Genomic DNA, 16,558 nt, shown 5'->3' with positions numbered 1-16,558 from the left:
AAAGGTATGAAGTAGTTTATTTTATTTGTTCTTAAAGTTAATGTTTAAAATAACTACTGATTTTGGGCCGACTACTATGTATCCTATATATAAATTCGATAAATTTTTAATAACTTCAAGCGAAGGGACTCGCTTTTAACAGGAAGGCCGAGCTGTAAGCTATTTTATATATTCTGTAATTCCATAACCTAAAACATTATTTTGTCTATTCTATAAATCAATAACACTTTTGTTTATTTTAAAATAACATCATTTATCATTGATTTGGGATCCACCATATTATTTAAATATTTGATTCACAAATTTGAAATAGAAATATTCTACTTATTTTGTTATTAATCGGACAGTAATTCGATATCGTAAATTAAAAGTATGGTAATGACTAGTCTGAAGGACAGCCAAGTTGGCAGCATTCGGGGAATCGTGCGACGGATGTAAGATTAGTAATTGTAAAAAGGTTCTTATTTACAATTCATCAAAGAAAATATACTAGGTAAAGAAGACTGTATTTTAGTAAGTATTCTCCGGCTGTGACCCTCACAATCCATTCATTTTTTGGTAGGAGTACTAATGTACCCTTAATTATATCCGACATACAAATAATGTACCACACAATCTCAATAATTAATGATAACATCGAAATAAAAAAATGGTATTATCCTAAAGTCCAAGTCCAAGAAAGGAAGTTGCTTGGAGTTTAGTTCGTCAGTTCTGTTTTTTCTGTACTTTTGACAGACGCTAGCACATCCATTTCAGTCCAAGTATTGGTAAATTCGACAACGACTGTAGACGTTGTAGAGTCGGCTCATTCTTCTCAATTTGAACATCCAAAGTATTAGTTAGGCGCTCAAAAGTTTGTAGGAGATTGGATATGGATTCTGCTTGTTTACCAGGGACGTTTCTTATTTCAACGGCTGTTTTTAGAGGAAAACGTTCCAAAGTATATAATCGATGATCGATGATGATCTCTTCAAGTAGCGATGTCCGTTTTTCCAGATCGCCTCCTCAGCTAACGTAGATAACTTACCTTCAATGTTTTTTAATTGGTCCGTTAGGAAGTCTAGACTTTTATCAAGCTCTTGGTTAGATTGATCGACTTGCGATTTTAAATCTTTCATAAGAGCTTCTACTTGAGTCTCTAATAATTATTACGTAGGTTGAATACTTTTATGAGGAAAATAGATACTTTTATACCGTTTTATAATATTGTATTATAGTTATATTGTTAAATTAAATTAAGATTTTATTATATTGGCTTCAAAATTATAAGTAACTTAAGTTAGTAAGTAATTAATTGGCAGAGTTCCTGATGTTTTAGTGTGCCAGGAGGCTACACATTTCGTAGGATGGCCGAATGTAATAATTTTATAAAAGGTAGTTTTAGTTTTCTTAGATGGCAGCACTGCTCGACCCCGCCACTCTTTTGTGACAACTTCCGGCGAATGGATTGAGAGTGGTGGGGTTGAAACAGCGTTTTGATTATTGAGTCAGGAGCTCGGGCAGTCGTTGGATATCCGTCGATGTGATAAGTCGTCTAGTAGAAAGACAGTCGTCTAGTAGAATTGACCGTTAGAAATGTTGAGGATGGAATAAAAGTGTTCACTGTGCAATGAATTGGAGTTTTTCTTGACACTACAAGAGTTACGCGGCCCCCCGCCCGTGCTCGCTGGTGAACCATGAATACTTTGTCGTTCGTGGTTGGCACTAAGCCGTGGTGGAGACCTAACATCACGGCGACCTGATGTCCGCTGCATAGCTCCAGACCAATGTTCATCCGTCTTTGTATTGTGAACAGGGGAAGTTACAAGTCCCCGAGTGTTTGGCGAGTGCGAGCCGTTGCGGTTCCCACACAGCAGGAGATGATGTCTACCTCCACACTGACCGCACGCACGAGTGGACTGGCAGTGCGAGACAAGGTGGTTCCCCAAGCAGCAATAACACCAAAACCGTTGGCGAGCAATACCGCGTCGAGCTTGCCAACGTAGTTCCCGGAACTTGGGGCAACCCGTAACACCGTGTCCTGTATCCCGAAAATAACTGCAGTGAACGTCCTGTGCCTGTTAAACATTCGTGGCCTATTACGCGCCCAAACCGGTGGACGGTGTTCGTTACCCGCGGGCCTCGCTCTAGGAGCAACTACGGGAGGCCCCGAAGGGGGAGGGGGAACATTCTCCGATCGACGACACTCATCCTCCAGGAATAAAATTAGGTTGTCAAAGCTGGGAAGATGAGTGGCGGAGTCCCCGCCGTATTCCAGTTCAAATCTATGTTGTAAATCGTATGGTAATTTGGAAAGAATTATGTGCAATAATAAAAACGACCAGGTGGACACAGGTAAATCCAAACCCTTGAGACCGTTGACCGCTATTAACAACGGGTTAAGAAGCCGTGTGCGCAACGACTGCGTAACCGAAATCCTCGGTAGGCCTAGAATAGCAGCAACATGACTATCTGCTAATCGCCGAACATTCTGGTACCTACGATTGAGTAAGTCCCGGGCGATTTCATAATTACCGTCAACAAGACCTAAATGTTGGACAAGGCCCTTGGCCTCTCCCGTTAACGACGCCAACAAATAGGCAAGCTTCTGAGCAGGGGTCAAATCCCTACGACTGTGAACAATGCTTTCAAATAAATTATTAAATGCGACCCACTGATCCAAGTCACCGTTAAATTGTGGCAAATCGAGCAGCGGCAATCTACTCATGAGCGCTGGTGACGCCTCCGACTCCGCAGTAACGCGCGCGTCAGCAGCGCTTGACCCCTTAAGGGAACCGACAGCCTGAATAATTTGATCAGCCAGGTCGTCGGCCTGATCAATGTCGGCATTAATCTTCGCCATGGCATCCGCTTCTAAACCTAACTCTAGAATGCCACGGTACGCCGCATATAGATCCGCCATTTGATCGTCTAAAACCTGGTATCTAGCCATAAGGGCCTGCGCACGGTCCGGCCTAGAAATATTCAAAACCGCTGAGCCGAGCCATCTCAGCACGCCTGATATCCTAGCGGTATATTTGCCGGCCATAATTAATAAAGTTCAAAATTTTATAAATAAATAAAAATGAAGGTAGAAAATTATCGACGCTTCCAGAAACCGCTTACTACAAATGGTCGATAAAGGAAAAAAAAATCTAAATGGTGGGTAGATAATTCTCCCCTTAACCAAATGTATGAAACCCGTTACAAAGAATTACCTAATAAAAAAAAACAAAAAAAAAACAACCGTAATGAAAACCGACCAACTTAAATTATCGACGGTAACATAAAAACTACCAAACGGAAAAAAAATACTAAATTAAATTATTAACCGTAACATAAAAAAAAACAAATTAAAAAATCACCAAATTATATTATGCACCGTAACATAAACTACAAAAAAAAAAACCGATGCGTAAAAAAGCCCTAATTTAAATAATACTAGAAAAAACCGTGAAATTACTCAATTAAATATAAAACTATTATGAAAGAACCCTAAATGAAATAATCTAAACTATACGAAATTAACAAACGGAACCCTAATGGCCGATTAATATTACGTAGCAATCGTACAATAAAGAATTATCATAAACGACCTGATTAAAAACCTACCTAATTGTACGACGTAATATGTTATAATTGTCAAGAAAAACTCCAATTCATTGCATAGTGAATACTTTTATTCCATTTTCAACATTTCTAACGGTCAATTCTACTAGACGACTGTCTTTCCACTAGACGACTTATCACATCGACGGATATCCCACGACTGCCGAGCGAGCTCCTGACTCAATAATCAAAACGCTGTTTCAACCCCACCACTCTCAATCCATTCGCCGGAAGTTGTCACAAAAGAGTGGCGGGGTCGAGCAGTGCTGCCATCTAAGAAAACTAAAACTACCTTTTATAAAATTATTACATTCGGCCATCCTACGAAATGTGTAGCCTCCTGGCACACTAAACATCAGGAACTCTGCCAATTAATTACTTACTAACTTAAGTTACTTATAATTTTGAAGCCAATATAATAAAATCTTAATTTAATTTAACAATATAACTATAATACAATATTATAAAACGGTATAAAAGTATCTATTTTCCTCATAAAAGTATTCAACCTACGTAATAATTATTAGAGACTCAAGTAGAAGCTCTTATGAAAGATTTAAAATCGCAAGTCGATCAATCTAACCAAGAGCTTGATAAAAGTCTAGACTTCCTAACGGACCAATTAAAAAACTTTAGTAAGTTATCTACGTTAGCTGAGGAGGCGATCTGGAAAAACGGACATCGCTACTTGAAGAGCGATTAGATACTTTGGAACGTTTTCCTCTAAAAACAGCCGTTGAAATAAGAAACGTCCCTGGTAAACAAGCAGAATCCAAATCCAATCTCCTACAAACTTTTGAGCGCCTAACTAATACTTTGGATGTTCAAATTGAGAAGAATGAGCTGACTCCACAACGTCTACAGTCGTTGTCGAATTTACCAATACTTGGACTGAAATGGATGTGCTAGCGTCTGTCAAAAGTACAGAAAAAACAGAACTGACGAACTAAACTCCAAGCAACTTCCTTTTGTCGGAGAAGTCATTCCAGTTTACATGTTATAAAGATTAAAAGAGATTAACAAAAATTAGAAGAGTACATTTTCTCGCCAGAGAATTAGCAAAGGCAGAAAAATACGCTCACAGCTGGGTTAAAAATGGTAAAATACTTTTACGAAAAACAGAAGGGGCATTATTGTCATTAAAAACGAAGATCAACTACATTCATTACGGATACAAAATAAAATATTCTACGTAGTACAATATTTAAACACATTTGTATAACATATACCGTCCATAATGTTATCTTGCTTGTTCATTTTATAAATGTAATATGTAGACACACTTTACTAAAACATAAAAATCAACACTCCCAAAATAATACAATTAACTGCCAACAATCAACTTACTCTTATCACACATACTACCACCGCATCATAGAAGTGTACAATGCCAGGCATACTTATAAAATTCACCTTAGTTCCCCAATTTGTTTATCATACAAGTATGCTAACCTTGAAATTAATGTTCCATATTACGGTTGCTTAATTTGTAAATACTGGTACTGTGTAAACATCAACACACTGTACGGCCTATTACGGTAGTACCGTTCGAGAACATTATATATTACTCATGTACACTAAATTTATGAAAAGTTACAATAAAAGTTGCAATATACGTGTCATATTACTAATCTACAATATCTTATATACAATGATATAAATATCAATTTCACACTATCAACTAACATTATTAAAACTCATGACAATAAAAATACAACATCATTCCTCCAATAGTGTCAACTTCATGAAAACTGTTATTGTTACTTAATAACGAAGCACGAATTTTGTTTACAAAATCAAAACATACGTTTTATCAATTTAAACCTCTATTAATATGTCGTATTATGTATACACATACTAAGGCACTCTGATGTTTTACAAAACAAACAGCCCTAAACGTAGTACTTATATCCATTCATTTTTTTGGTAGGAGTACTAATGTACCCTTAATTATATCCGACATACAAATAATGTACCACACAATCTCAATAATTAATGATAACATCGACAACATTGTACCATCAAAGGCACAAACCTGCACATCTGAAGAATTCAACTCGTTAATAAAATCACCAACACATAAACTAAAGATTCTAACACAGAATATAAAGAGTATATTGTGCAATTTTAACGGTTTCCTATTACTTCTTTCCAGAATAGCAATAAGTCCTGGCACCATTATTTTATTAGAATGCTGGCTAAACAATTCTTTATGTATCCCTTAAATAAAGGGGTACAATACTAGTAGTCTAGAATTTTTAAAGAAACCAAAACGATGGCATAATGATATACACTAAAAACTATTTACACTGTGATTCCTATGAACATAAACTTTCAGATGCTACCTGTATTATAACAAATAAAAAATTGTATTATCCTAAAGTCCATTAACAGATCGCAATCATTTCATAATGTAATACCATTCCTTAAATCATTAGAAGAACTATTAATCTCATGTAAGAATTATAAAAAATAAACATCGTAATAACAGGTGATATGAACATAACGTTCAAAATGCTCTCACCGACCACGATACCATATTCCTTCCTAGTCATGGATACTAACCAAACAAAACCCTTTTTCACTATCACTGTTACAAAGACTAATTACAAAGAAGTTTCTGAAACAATCAAAGCATCAGACCTCTCAAAAATATTTATTACTACTGATTGTAACTTGGCCACAAACTATCTTTTAGTTTTAATATATCTAAACCAATTACCAGACACTAAAAAAAACTCTGGATCTTGACAGGACTATTAAGGTGCATGAAAAATAGAGATCGAATGCATATGAAATTACGAAACCAACCTGTTAATGTTATTTTTATTAAGACATGTAAACGTTATAGAAATCACTGTAAAACCCTTCTTAGAAAAGCAAAAGCCAATTATGAAATAGAACGTCTGAGGGAAGCTAGTAAAGCGAAAAATATGAAAATAACGTGGCGAATCATAAACGAAATTACACATTTTAAAACAATTCCCAAGGTATCACAAGATCTTCTAGAAAACAACCAACTATAAAAAAAAGAAGTCAACGATGTGAATAGTTATTTTGTTAATATAGGTAAAGCTCTCGCAGAAAATATTGCTCCCGATACTGATATAAGTAATAGTCTACAGCCAACTAATACAAAACTAAATTCCGTGATCCTAATAACAGATGCCGATATACCTGAAATTCTGAACACCATTAACGCGTTAAAAATCGATAGCTCCATGGGCTTGGACAATATTCCCTCCGCTGTACTACGCCAAAATAGTTACTTACTTGCACCAGTCATAACACACATTGTTAATCTTTCCCTACAGTCAAGAGTCTTTCCTAAATCTCTTAAACATGGCAAAAAATACCTATGCACAAAAGTGATGATAAAATGATTGTTGGTAACTACAGGCCCAATTCCATATTAACTTATTTATCGAAGGTTTTTGAAAAGATAATTAACAATAGATTGGTCAGTTTTCTAGAACACAACAAAAATCCACTGTTCTCTAAAAATCCATTTGGCTTCCGAAGAAATAGGTCGACTTCAAATGCTGTACTAACATTAACAGAATATGTCGCCAAAAACTATCAGAAAGAAGAGTATTGCTCTATTTCTAAATCTTGCAAAGGCCTTTGACACTGTGCCAATACCGCTACTTTTAAACAAGTTAGAAGGTCTTAAAAACAAGGAATCAAAAATGTTCAACTTAACCTTTTCAAAGACTACCTCTCGGATAGGACACAGAGCATAAAGATAGGACCTCATATAAGTGACTCCTTAACTGTTAGCTGTGGTGTTCCGCAGGACAGTATACTAGGGCCTACCCTCTTTCTAGTTTATATAAACGAGCTTTGCAACCTCCCAGTCGATCGCGGTATCATTATCACTTATGCTGATGATACAGTTTTAGTTGTCCAAGGAGACACCTGGCCTGAGACTTTTGCATCAGCCCAGGGAGCGTTTAACAACATCTCAATGTAGCTCAGAAATAATAGATTAACATTAAATATAGAAAAAACAAAGCATGTAACATTTTCCATTAAGAACCCGCAGAATTTCGAGTCCCTCTTTCTAATTGCACACACCTCATCTACCTGCCAAAACAGGTTCCCGAATATCATGTGTAAATGCCAGACCATACAAAAAGTTACCTCAATTAGATATCTTAGCGTAATCAATTAACTCAGCGAATCAGAAAATTAACTGCAGTTTTCAAAACATCAGGGTTTGTGCATATAAAAGACATCAATAAAATGTTATATTACTCCCTATGTCAGTCTGTGCTAAGTAATTGTATTTCGTCTTGGGGAGGTTCAAATAAAATAAATCTTTTTCCACTCGAGAGAGCCCAACGCGGTATACTAAAATGCAGCACAAACCGCTCATACAGATATCCAACAGCTAACCTGTACAGGGAATGTAAAGTTCTTACAGTAAGGCAACTATATATACCGGCTTTTATCCTTCATCATCACTCATCAATTACATACAATCACGAGCTAATCTTCATTCAACGCTCCGCACATAGTATATGTGAAGTGACAAGAGTTCATACTACGTTTTCCGGAAAATTTTCATACTTCTTAAGCCCATGTCTACATAACAAAATACACAAAGAAAACAAAATACTCAATCTTACCTCTTTCAAATGCAAAAGATATTATTTCATATTATACTCATTGATTTAATTGTATAGAACCTTTTCATCCTTGATACAAACATAGAACTTTACTTTTATAAACGTACGTAAACATACACACACACGCAATCATACATCAATACACATTCATCCCAACAAGCGTCCTTACATACACACACATTTACTTTTACTCTCACTTGACGACGTCGAAGTAGATGACGTCGAAGGAGCCCTTTTCCTCTTTACTTTCCTCCGTTTTGCGTACTTACGCTTCCTTGGTGGAGTTGTAGGTAGCGTACCTCCAACTTAGTCATCGTCTGACGTCATATCTAAATGTATTAAATCCCTGGAATCATGTCTCAATCTCTCTTATTTACATCAAAGTTCAGTCTCAGTCAAATTTAAAGTCATTCGTTTCCTACGGTCCAGCGAGCATCATTGCTCACTCAATCATTAAGTTCAGTCGTTTCTTACAGTCCAGCGAGCATCATTGCTCACTCAATCATTAAGTTCAGTCGTTTCTTATAGTCCAGCGAGCATCATTGCTCACTCAGTCATTAAGTTCGGTCTATTCTTACAGTCCAGCGAGCGTCATTGCCCGCTCAATCAATATCCAGCGTACATCATTGTTCGCTCAATCGTTATCCAGCGAACATTCATTGTTCGCTCAATCATTATCCCAAAAACATGATATTTCTCCACTGTTTAATCGTTCGAAGCGAGTAATTTCAATAGACATAAATACAAAAAAAATAAAAAGTAAGTAAATGATTCACACACAAATAAAGTTTCATACATAATAAAATAGAAACCTCTATTATTTATTTCCCTGTTGGGGGGTCTCGCTTGTATAACTATGAAATCATTACCCATATTCAATTTCTAAATATCCCGTAAAACGTTTAAAATTCTAAAGAATTCAAAATAGGTAGCATAAATATAAATAAAGAAAATTGAAAATACGAGTTAAAATCACATTCGATACTTATAAATCAATAAGTCATTAAATAAATATTTTTAATAATGACGTAAATAATGATCTCAATAAAAAGTCTTTGTAACACTAGCTTTTACCCGCGACTCCGTCCGCGCGGAATAAAAAATAGAAAACGGGGTAAAAATTATTATAAGTCCGTTTCCTGGTTCTAAGCTACTTGCCCACCAATTTTCAGTCAAATCGATTCAGCCGTTCTTGAGTTATAAATAGTGTAACTAACACGACTTTCTTTTATATATATAGATATAGAAGATATGCATAATTTGTATTTTTGGAAAATAGCCGTGATCAAATGCAGTATGACAGTGTCATATTTGTGCAGTATCGAAAAAAAAAAATAAAAAAAAAAAATTTAAAGTTCAAAATTTTATAAATAAATAAAAATGAAGGTAGAAAATTATCGACGCTTCCAGAAACCGCTTACTACAAATGGTCGATAAAGGAAAAAAAAATCTAAATGGTGGGTAGATAATTCTCCCCTTAACCAAATGTATGAAACCCGTTACAAAGAATTACCTAATAAAAAAAAAACAAAAAAAAAACAACCGTAATGAAAACCGACCAACTTAAATTATCGACGGTAACATAAAAACTACCAAACGGAAAAAAAATACTAAATTAAATTATTAACCGTAACATAAAAAAAAAAACAAATTAAAAAATCACCAAATTATATTATGCACCGTAACATAAACTACAAAAAAAAAACCGATGCGTAAAAAAGCCCTAATTTAAATAATACTAGAAAAAACCGTGAAATTACTCAATTAAATATAAAACTATTATGAAAGAACCCTAAATGAAATAATCTAAACTATACGAAATTAACAAACGGAACCCTAATGGCCGATTAATATTACGTAGCAATCGTACAATAAAGAATTATCATAAACGACCTGATTAAAAACCTACCTAATTGTACGACGTAATATGTTATAATTGTCAAGAAAAACTCCAATTCATTGCATAGTGAATACTTTTATTCCATTTTCAACATTTCTAACGGTCAATTCTACTAGACGACTGTCTTTCCACTAGACGACTTATCACATCGACGGATATCCCACGACTGCCGAGCGAGCTCCTGACTCAATAATCAAAACGCTGTTTCAACCCCACCACTCTCAATCCATTCGCCGGAAGTTGTCACAAAAGAGTGGCGGGGTCGAGCAGTGCTGCCATCTAAGAAAACTAAAACTACCTTTTATAAAATTATTACATAATATTGTTGTATTCCGTTGTATTCCGCGCGAGAAGTTACAATATTTCGCCAAGCAATGTAAATACGTACCCGGAAAACACGTAACCCGAGTATAACCACGCGGTTATAACCTACGTGTTAACCTAACCACGCTCTGCTACCATCGGATTGTGCCGTACACGACGGGTTCGGGTCCCGCGGCACAACCTGCCTTAAACTACGTATCACAAGGCCTGGCGTAAATAATGTAAATATGTAGGGTCTTACATACATTAAATACTAATTTACATTAATAAATCACTTATCAATAATTTACTTATCTATTTACAGTGCGTTCATTCATTTATTTACATTATCATACACTCATACACACAAACATAAATCTATCACACGCAACTCACATAACAAAATTAATCTGTTTAGTACTTACCTGTGTCGTATCGGGCGACCTGCAATGAGGTGCAGTGGACACGCGTCAACCGACGTCAGCGCCTATTGTATGCGAGGCAGCCATGTGCATACGCAGGCCGGCAAGCCGCCGCAACGCTTCCCCGCACCAGTCCGGTTTTTGCGCTCGCACTAGACGCACGCCGCTTTGCGCTCCCGACGCACTCGCTTACCTGCTTACGTATTTCGCTACCGCTTCGCTCGATCTCTGTGACGCTTTTGTGTTTCCTAAATTTCTTGTCAATATATTTATTGTAAATATTCTATTCTAATATATCTCAACCCCACAACTGGTGACCCCTTTGACAATGAACAAACCGGGCGCAGGAGAAGGCGCGTGTGGTTCCACTTCCAAAGCAGGTCCGTCATCCGACATTTTTAAAGTGGGAATTCGTGTTCCACCTTTTTGGCCGGAAGAACCGGAAATATGGTTTGCACAGATCGAGGGACAATTCGCCATATCCGGAATTATTAACGACGCGACGAAATTTAATTACGTCATCGGCCAGTTGGACAAGCAGTATTCTATAGAAATAAAAGACATAATCGTCAATCCTCCAGCCACAGAGAAATATGAGAAGCTGAAATCCGAGCTCATTAAGCGACTGACCGCATCGAAGGAGAAGAAACTGAAACAACTGCTCATGCATGAAGAGTTAGGTGATCGCAAGCCATCTCAATTCCTCCGCCATCTTACCAGTCTTGCCGGACCCCAGGTACCAGACGATTTTATTAAAACCATTTGGATCAGTCGACTACCAAGCGGAACCCAAACAGTGCTCGCTGGACAACCTACAGCCACTCTGGAAGTTTTGTCAGACCTAGCAGACCGCATACACGACATCGCACCGCATACACCTCAGGTAGCATCTACCAGCCAAGCTATACCAGGGTCAGCCTTTAGCGATCTGGTGAGGGAAGTGGCCGAACTCAGAAAGCAGTTCCAGTCGTTTACAACACAAGGGAAGAGGCAAACACGTTCCAACGCAAGACAGGACAATCGCGGTCGTTCCAGGTCCAGGTCAAAGTCGAACTACCGGAAGTACCCCATTTGCTGGTATCATGCGAAGTTTGGGGATAAGGCCAATCATTGTTCGCGACCCTGCGACTACAAGTCGGAAAACGTGCAGGGCGGTCAGTAATGGCGACTGCCGATTGCCCTTACACAACTAGTCGCCTGTTCGTCACTGACCGGAAGACGAAGATGCAGTTCTTGGTCGATACTGGAAGCGACCTCTGCGTCTTCCCCCGATCGTCACTGCAGGACCGACGAGCGAAAACGGACTACCAACTGTGTGCAGCTAACGGCACCCCTATAGACACTTATGGTTTTGTGTATTTGTATTTAGATTTTGGACTTAAACGTGTATTTAAATGGAGATTTGTAGTAGCAGATGTTCAAAAAGCTATTATTGGTGTAGATTTTCTAACCTTTTATAATATAATGGTAGATTGTCGCCATCAGCGCTTAATAGATAATACTACTACTATAACCGCTGTAGCTTCACTAGATTGTAAGAATGCTATTACCTCTGTAAAAGTTGCAACTGGAAACACAAAGTACCACAAGATCTTGGAAGAGTTTCCAGATATTACACGACCCTCAGGTACACACCGCGCCATACTACATAACACCGTGCACCACATCCGCACTACACCAGGCCCTCCAGTTTCTTGTACCCCTAGACGTTTGTCCCCTGAGAAACTCAAAATTGCCAAGCTCGAGTTCCAGTCAATGTTGGACGGCGGGACAGCTAGGCCTTCGGAGAGCCCGTGGTCCTCCCCATTACACTTAGCACCTAAAAAAGATAATGGATGGCGCCCCTGTGGGGATTATAGGATGCTCAATGCGCGTACAATTCCTGATATGTACCCCATAAGGCACATACACGATTTTACGCACAGCATAGCAGGATGCAGAATTTTCAGCACTCTCGACCTCGTGAAGGCATACAACCAAATCCCGGTCTTCTCGGAGGATATTCCGAAAACTGCCATCACCACACCCTTTGGAATGTTCGAATTCCCATTCATGAGCTTTGGTCTCCGGAACGCTGGGCAAACATTCCAAAGGTTTGTGGATGAAATGACGAGAGGGCTGGATTTTTGCTACTGCTACCTCGATGACTTTCTCATCTTCTCCAGGGATGCAGAACAACACGAGGAGCACCTGCGCACTATCTTCACCCGCCTGAAGAACTACGGCATGTTGATAAACACATCGAAGTGTATTTTCGGAGCAGAGGAGGTAACGTTTTTAGGTTACAGCATCTCCGCTAAAGGGACAAAGCCACTGGATGCCAAGGTGGAAGCTATCCAGCAATTCCCTACACCGACCAACGTCCGCCAACTCAGGCGATTCCTGGGCATGGTAAACTTTTATAGAAGATTCCTGCCCAGGGCCGCTGAAGTTCAAGCTCCACTGAACGCTCTTTTGGTTGGTTCAGTAAAGGGCTCTCAGCCGGTTGACATTTCAGGAGCAGCTCTGCAGGCATTTGAGGAATGCAAGTCTAGCCTCTCAGACGCTGCACTCTTAGCTCACCCTGACTGCAAAGCTAAGCTTGCCCTAGTAACTGACGCGTCGGACAAAGCAATCGGCGCCGCCTTGCAGCAACTTAAGGATGGATCATGGGAGCCTTTAGCTTTCTTCTCTCGAAAGCTGAACCCTGCACAAGAGAAGTACTCTCCTTACGATAGGGAACTTTTGGCAATATATGAGGCTGTGAAATATTTCCGGCATATGTTAGAGGCCAGGCATTTCATCATTTACACTGACCATAAGCCGATCAGTTTCGCTTTCCGGGGTCGGAAAGATAACTGCTCGCCTAGGCAGTACCGATATTTAGACTACATTGCCCAGTTCACGACAGACATAAGGCATATATCTGGCAAAGACAATGTAGTCGCTGATGCCTTATCCCGGGTCGAAGAACTAGAAATGCCTATCGACTTCAATGCCTTAGCCGCAAGTCAAGCTTCCGACCCTGAATTAGCCAAGCTGATCGAACAAGGTTCGTCATTACGCTTCGAAAAGCTCTCATTGCCTGGTTGCAGTTCCTTATTGTACTGTGATGTCAGTACAGGAGTGTCAAGACCGTTTGTAACGAGTTTCTATCGGAAACAAGTCTTCGACAGTCTCCACTCCTTGAGCCACCCCGGCCCCAAGGCCGCAGCCAAAGTAGTGTCAGCACGCTTTGTGTGGCCTGGCATGAAAAAAGACTGCAGGGAATGGGCACGCGCTTGTCTCGCCTGCCAACGCGCTAAAGTGAGCCGGCATGTGTCTGCGAAAACAGGCACATTTAACCTCCCACGTGCGCGCTTCAAGGAAGTACATATCGACCTGGTTGGTCCACTTCCTTCATCAGAGGGCTACCGCTATTGCCTAACCGCTGTAGATAGATTCACTCGATGGCCGGAAGTGGTACCAATCGCAGATATCACTGCGGAGACGGTGGCAAGAGCATTACTCGCCACATGGATCTCCCGTTATGGATGCCCGACAGACATCGTAACGGACAGAGGTCGGCAATTTGAATCAGCCCTATTCCAACACCTTTCGCAGATTGCTGGGTTTCATCACAAAAGAACAACGGCGTATCACCCAGCCTGTAATGGCTTGGTTGAAAGGTTCCATAGACAGCTCAAGGCAGCCATCATGTGCCATGCAAATGACAGATGGACTGAGTCTTTGCCTTGGGTGCTGCTTGGAATACGCAGTTCCTTCAAAGAAGATTTGCAGGCCTCCTCCGCTGAGTTACTGTACGGCGAGCCGCTCAGACTCCCAGGAGAGTTCTTTGAGTCGAACACCAACGTAACGACTGACACTACTGAATTCGTAGCGCGTCTCCGCTCATTCGCTCAAAAACTACGTCCAGTACCTGCAGCTCGTCATGGTATAGACAAAGTCTTTGTTTTCAGAGAATTGGCTACATGTGAGCACGTCTTCCTCAGGGACGACACAGTGAGAGGAAGCCTTCAACCAGCTTACTCAGGCCCTCATAAAGTTGTCTGGAGAAGTGACAAAATCTTTAAAATCACCGTTAATGGCAGAGACGTCACCGTGTCCATAGATCGGCTGAAACCAGCGTACATCCTTAGAGACGTACATGATGCAACCTCGCAAGACCATTTACCAAAGGTGAATAAAGATTATGTCACGCGTTCGGGACGTCGAGTTAAGTTCCCGGATTTTTATCGCCCCTAGCCGGGTCTCTGGAGGGGGGTGGTGTAGGGTCTTACATACATTAAATACTAATTTACATTAATAAATCACTTATCAATAATTTACTTATCTATTTACAGTGCGTTCATTCATTTATTTACATTATCATACACTCATACACACAAACATAAATCTATCACACGCAACTCACATAACAAAATTAATCTGTTTAGTACTTACCTGTGTCGTATCGGGCGACCTGCAATGAGGTGCAGTGGACACGCGTCAACCGACGTCAGCGACTATTGTATGCGAGGCAGCCATGTGCATACGCAGGCCGGCAAGCCGCCGCAACGCTTCCCCGCACCAGTCCGGTTTTTGCGCTCGCACTAGACGCACGCCGCTTTGCGCTCCCGACGCACTCGCTTACCTGCTTACGTATTTCGCTACCGCTTCGCTCGATCTCTGTGACGCTTTTGTGTTTCCTAAATTTCTTGTCAATATATTTATTGTAAATATTCTATTCTAATATATCTCAACCCCACAAATATATGAAGTGGCACTCACCTACTCGATGCCCCGTTCACCGCCTGCAGGTGCCTGGTCACTCTGTCGGTGTCAGTCGAGTCAAGTAAGTCACTGTCATACAGTCTAAAGGCGCCGGCAATGCTGCACTCCTGACGCACCCGATGCACCGCTTCCCGTAAGCGCCCTATAGACGCGTCCTTTCTCGAACCGAACGCGGAACCGTTAACTTAGCGACCCTGTACGCTAAATATAAGACACGTCCGATGAGCTATCCAACTGCCGACCACTTTTTATGCCGCCTCGATGAGCTCTGTCGACTCACTCTTTCCCCCCACAAGCCCCCCACAGGCCCCGCGCCCGTCCGTAGCGGAGAGGGATTTCCAACTACCCGCTTGCGCGGGAGAATAAAAATGAGTCGACCTACCTTCTCTAACAATTAAAACCGCCAAATTCCAAGGTAGCGAACTACAGTGCAACTGTACCGAACATTTATATTAGCATTGAAATCAGATTTTTTAATACCAAGAGAGAAACAAATATCCGGATAAAGAAGAAGAGAGTCATAAGGAGAACTAAATAGGGGAAGTACACGAAAAGAATGCGTTGGCGCTTGTAGTTGTTTGAATTTTAAGAAACTTTTAACAAGACAAGGTAAAGGTTTATGTGAAGAGGGTAATTTTTGAGAAAGATACTCCAGTTTGGAAATTAGGGGATGATTATGGAACTGGACGATTTTAAAAATAAACCTATCAGATAGATATTGTCGTCTTAATTTTAAAGGGGGGTCACAACATTCTATTTGTAAAGCATTAACGGGACTAGATTTCATAGCCCCGGCTACAATTCTCAACGCTTTCGTCTGAATGACATCTAATTTTTTAAACCCAGCTACATTGCCTGGATCTAAGAAAAAGGTTCCAAAGTCCAGTACACTTCTAATGACAGCTTTATACACCAACCTCAGTGTGGCCGGGTGAGCACCCCACCAAACGCCACTAAGACAT

General features: G+C 39.9%; 2 protein-coding genes across 2 annotated transcripts; one reads left to right on the top strand and one right to left on the bottom strand.

Annotated features, from left to right (window-relative positions):
- Positions 1-1,801: 1,801 nt before the first annotated feature.
- LOC123723069 lies at positions 1,802-9,838 on the bottom strand. The gene is made up of 2 exons (XM_045685613.1): positions 9,583-9,838; positions 1,802-3,047 (listed from the first exon to the last, which is right to left on the bottom strand). The coding sequence occupies exon 2, from the start codon at positions 3,026-3,028 to the stop codon at positions 1,802-1,804; it is 1,227 nt and encodes a 408-aa protein (XP_045541569.1). The 5' UTR covers positions 3,029-3,047; positions 9,583-9,838.
- A 1,334-nt stretch (positions 9,839-11,172) lies between these two features.
- On the top strand, positions 11,173-12,006 carry LOC123723068. The gene has a single exon (XM_045685612.1). It carries the CDS (start codon positions 11,173-11,175, stop codon positions 12,004-12,006), a length of 834 nt encoding a protein of 277 aa, XP_045541568.1.
- The last annotated feature ends 4,552 nt before the right edge of the window (positions 12,007-16,558 follow it).

Source organism: Papilio machaon, chromosome W (assembly GCF_912999745.1).
Source record: "Papilio machaon chromosome W, ilPapMach1.1, whole genome shotgun sequence".
NCBI classification, from domain to species: domain Eukaryota; kingdom Metazoa; phylum Arthropoda; class Insecta; order Lepidoptera; family Papilionidae; genus Papilio; species Papilio machaon.
Note: the sequence above shows the minus strand (reverse complement) of the source record. Positions and strands in the feature narration are given on the sequence as shown.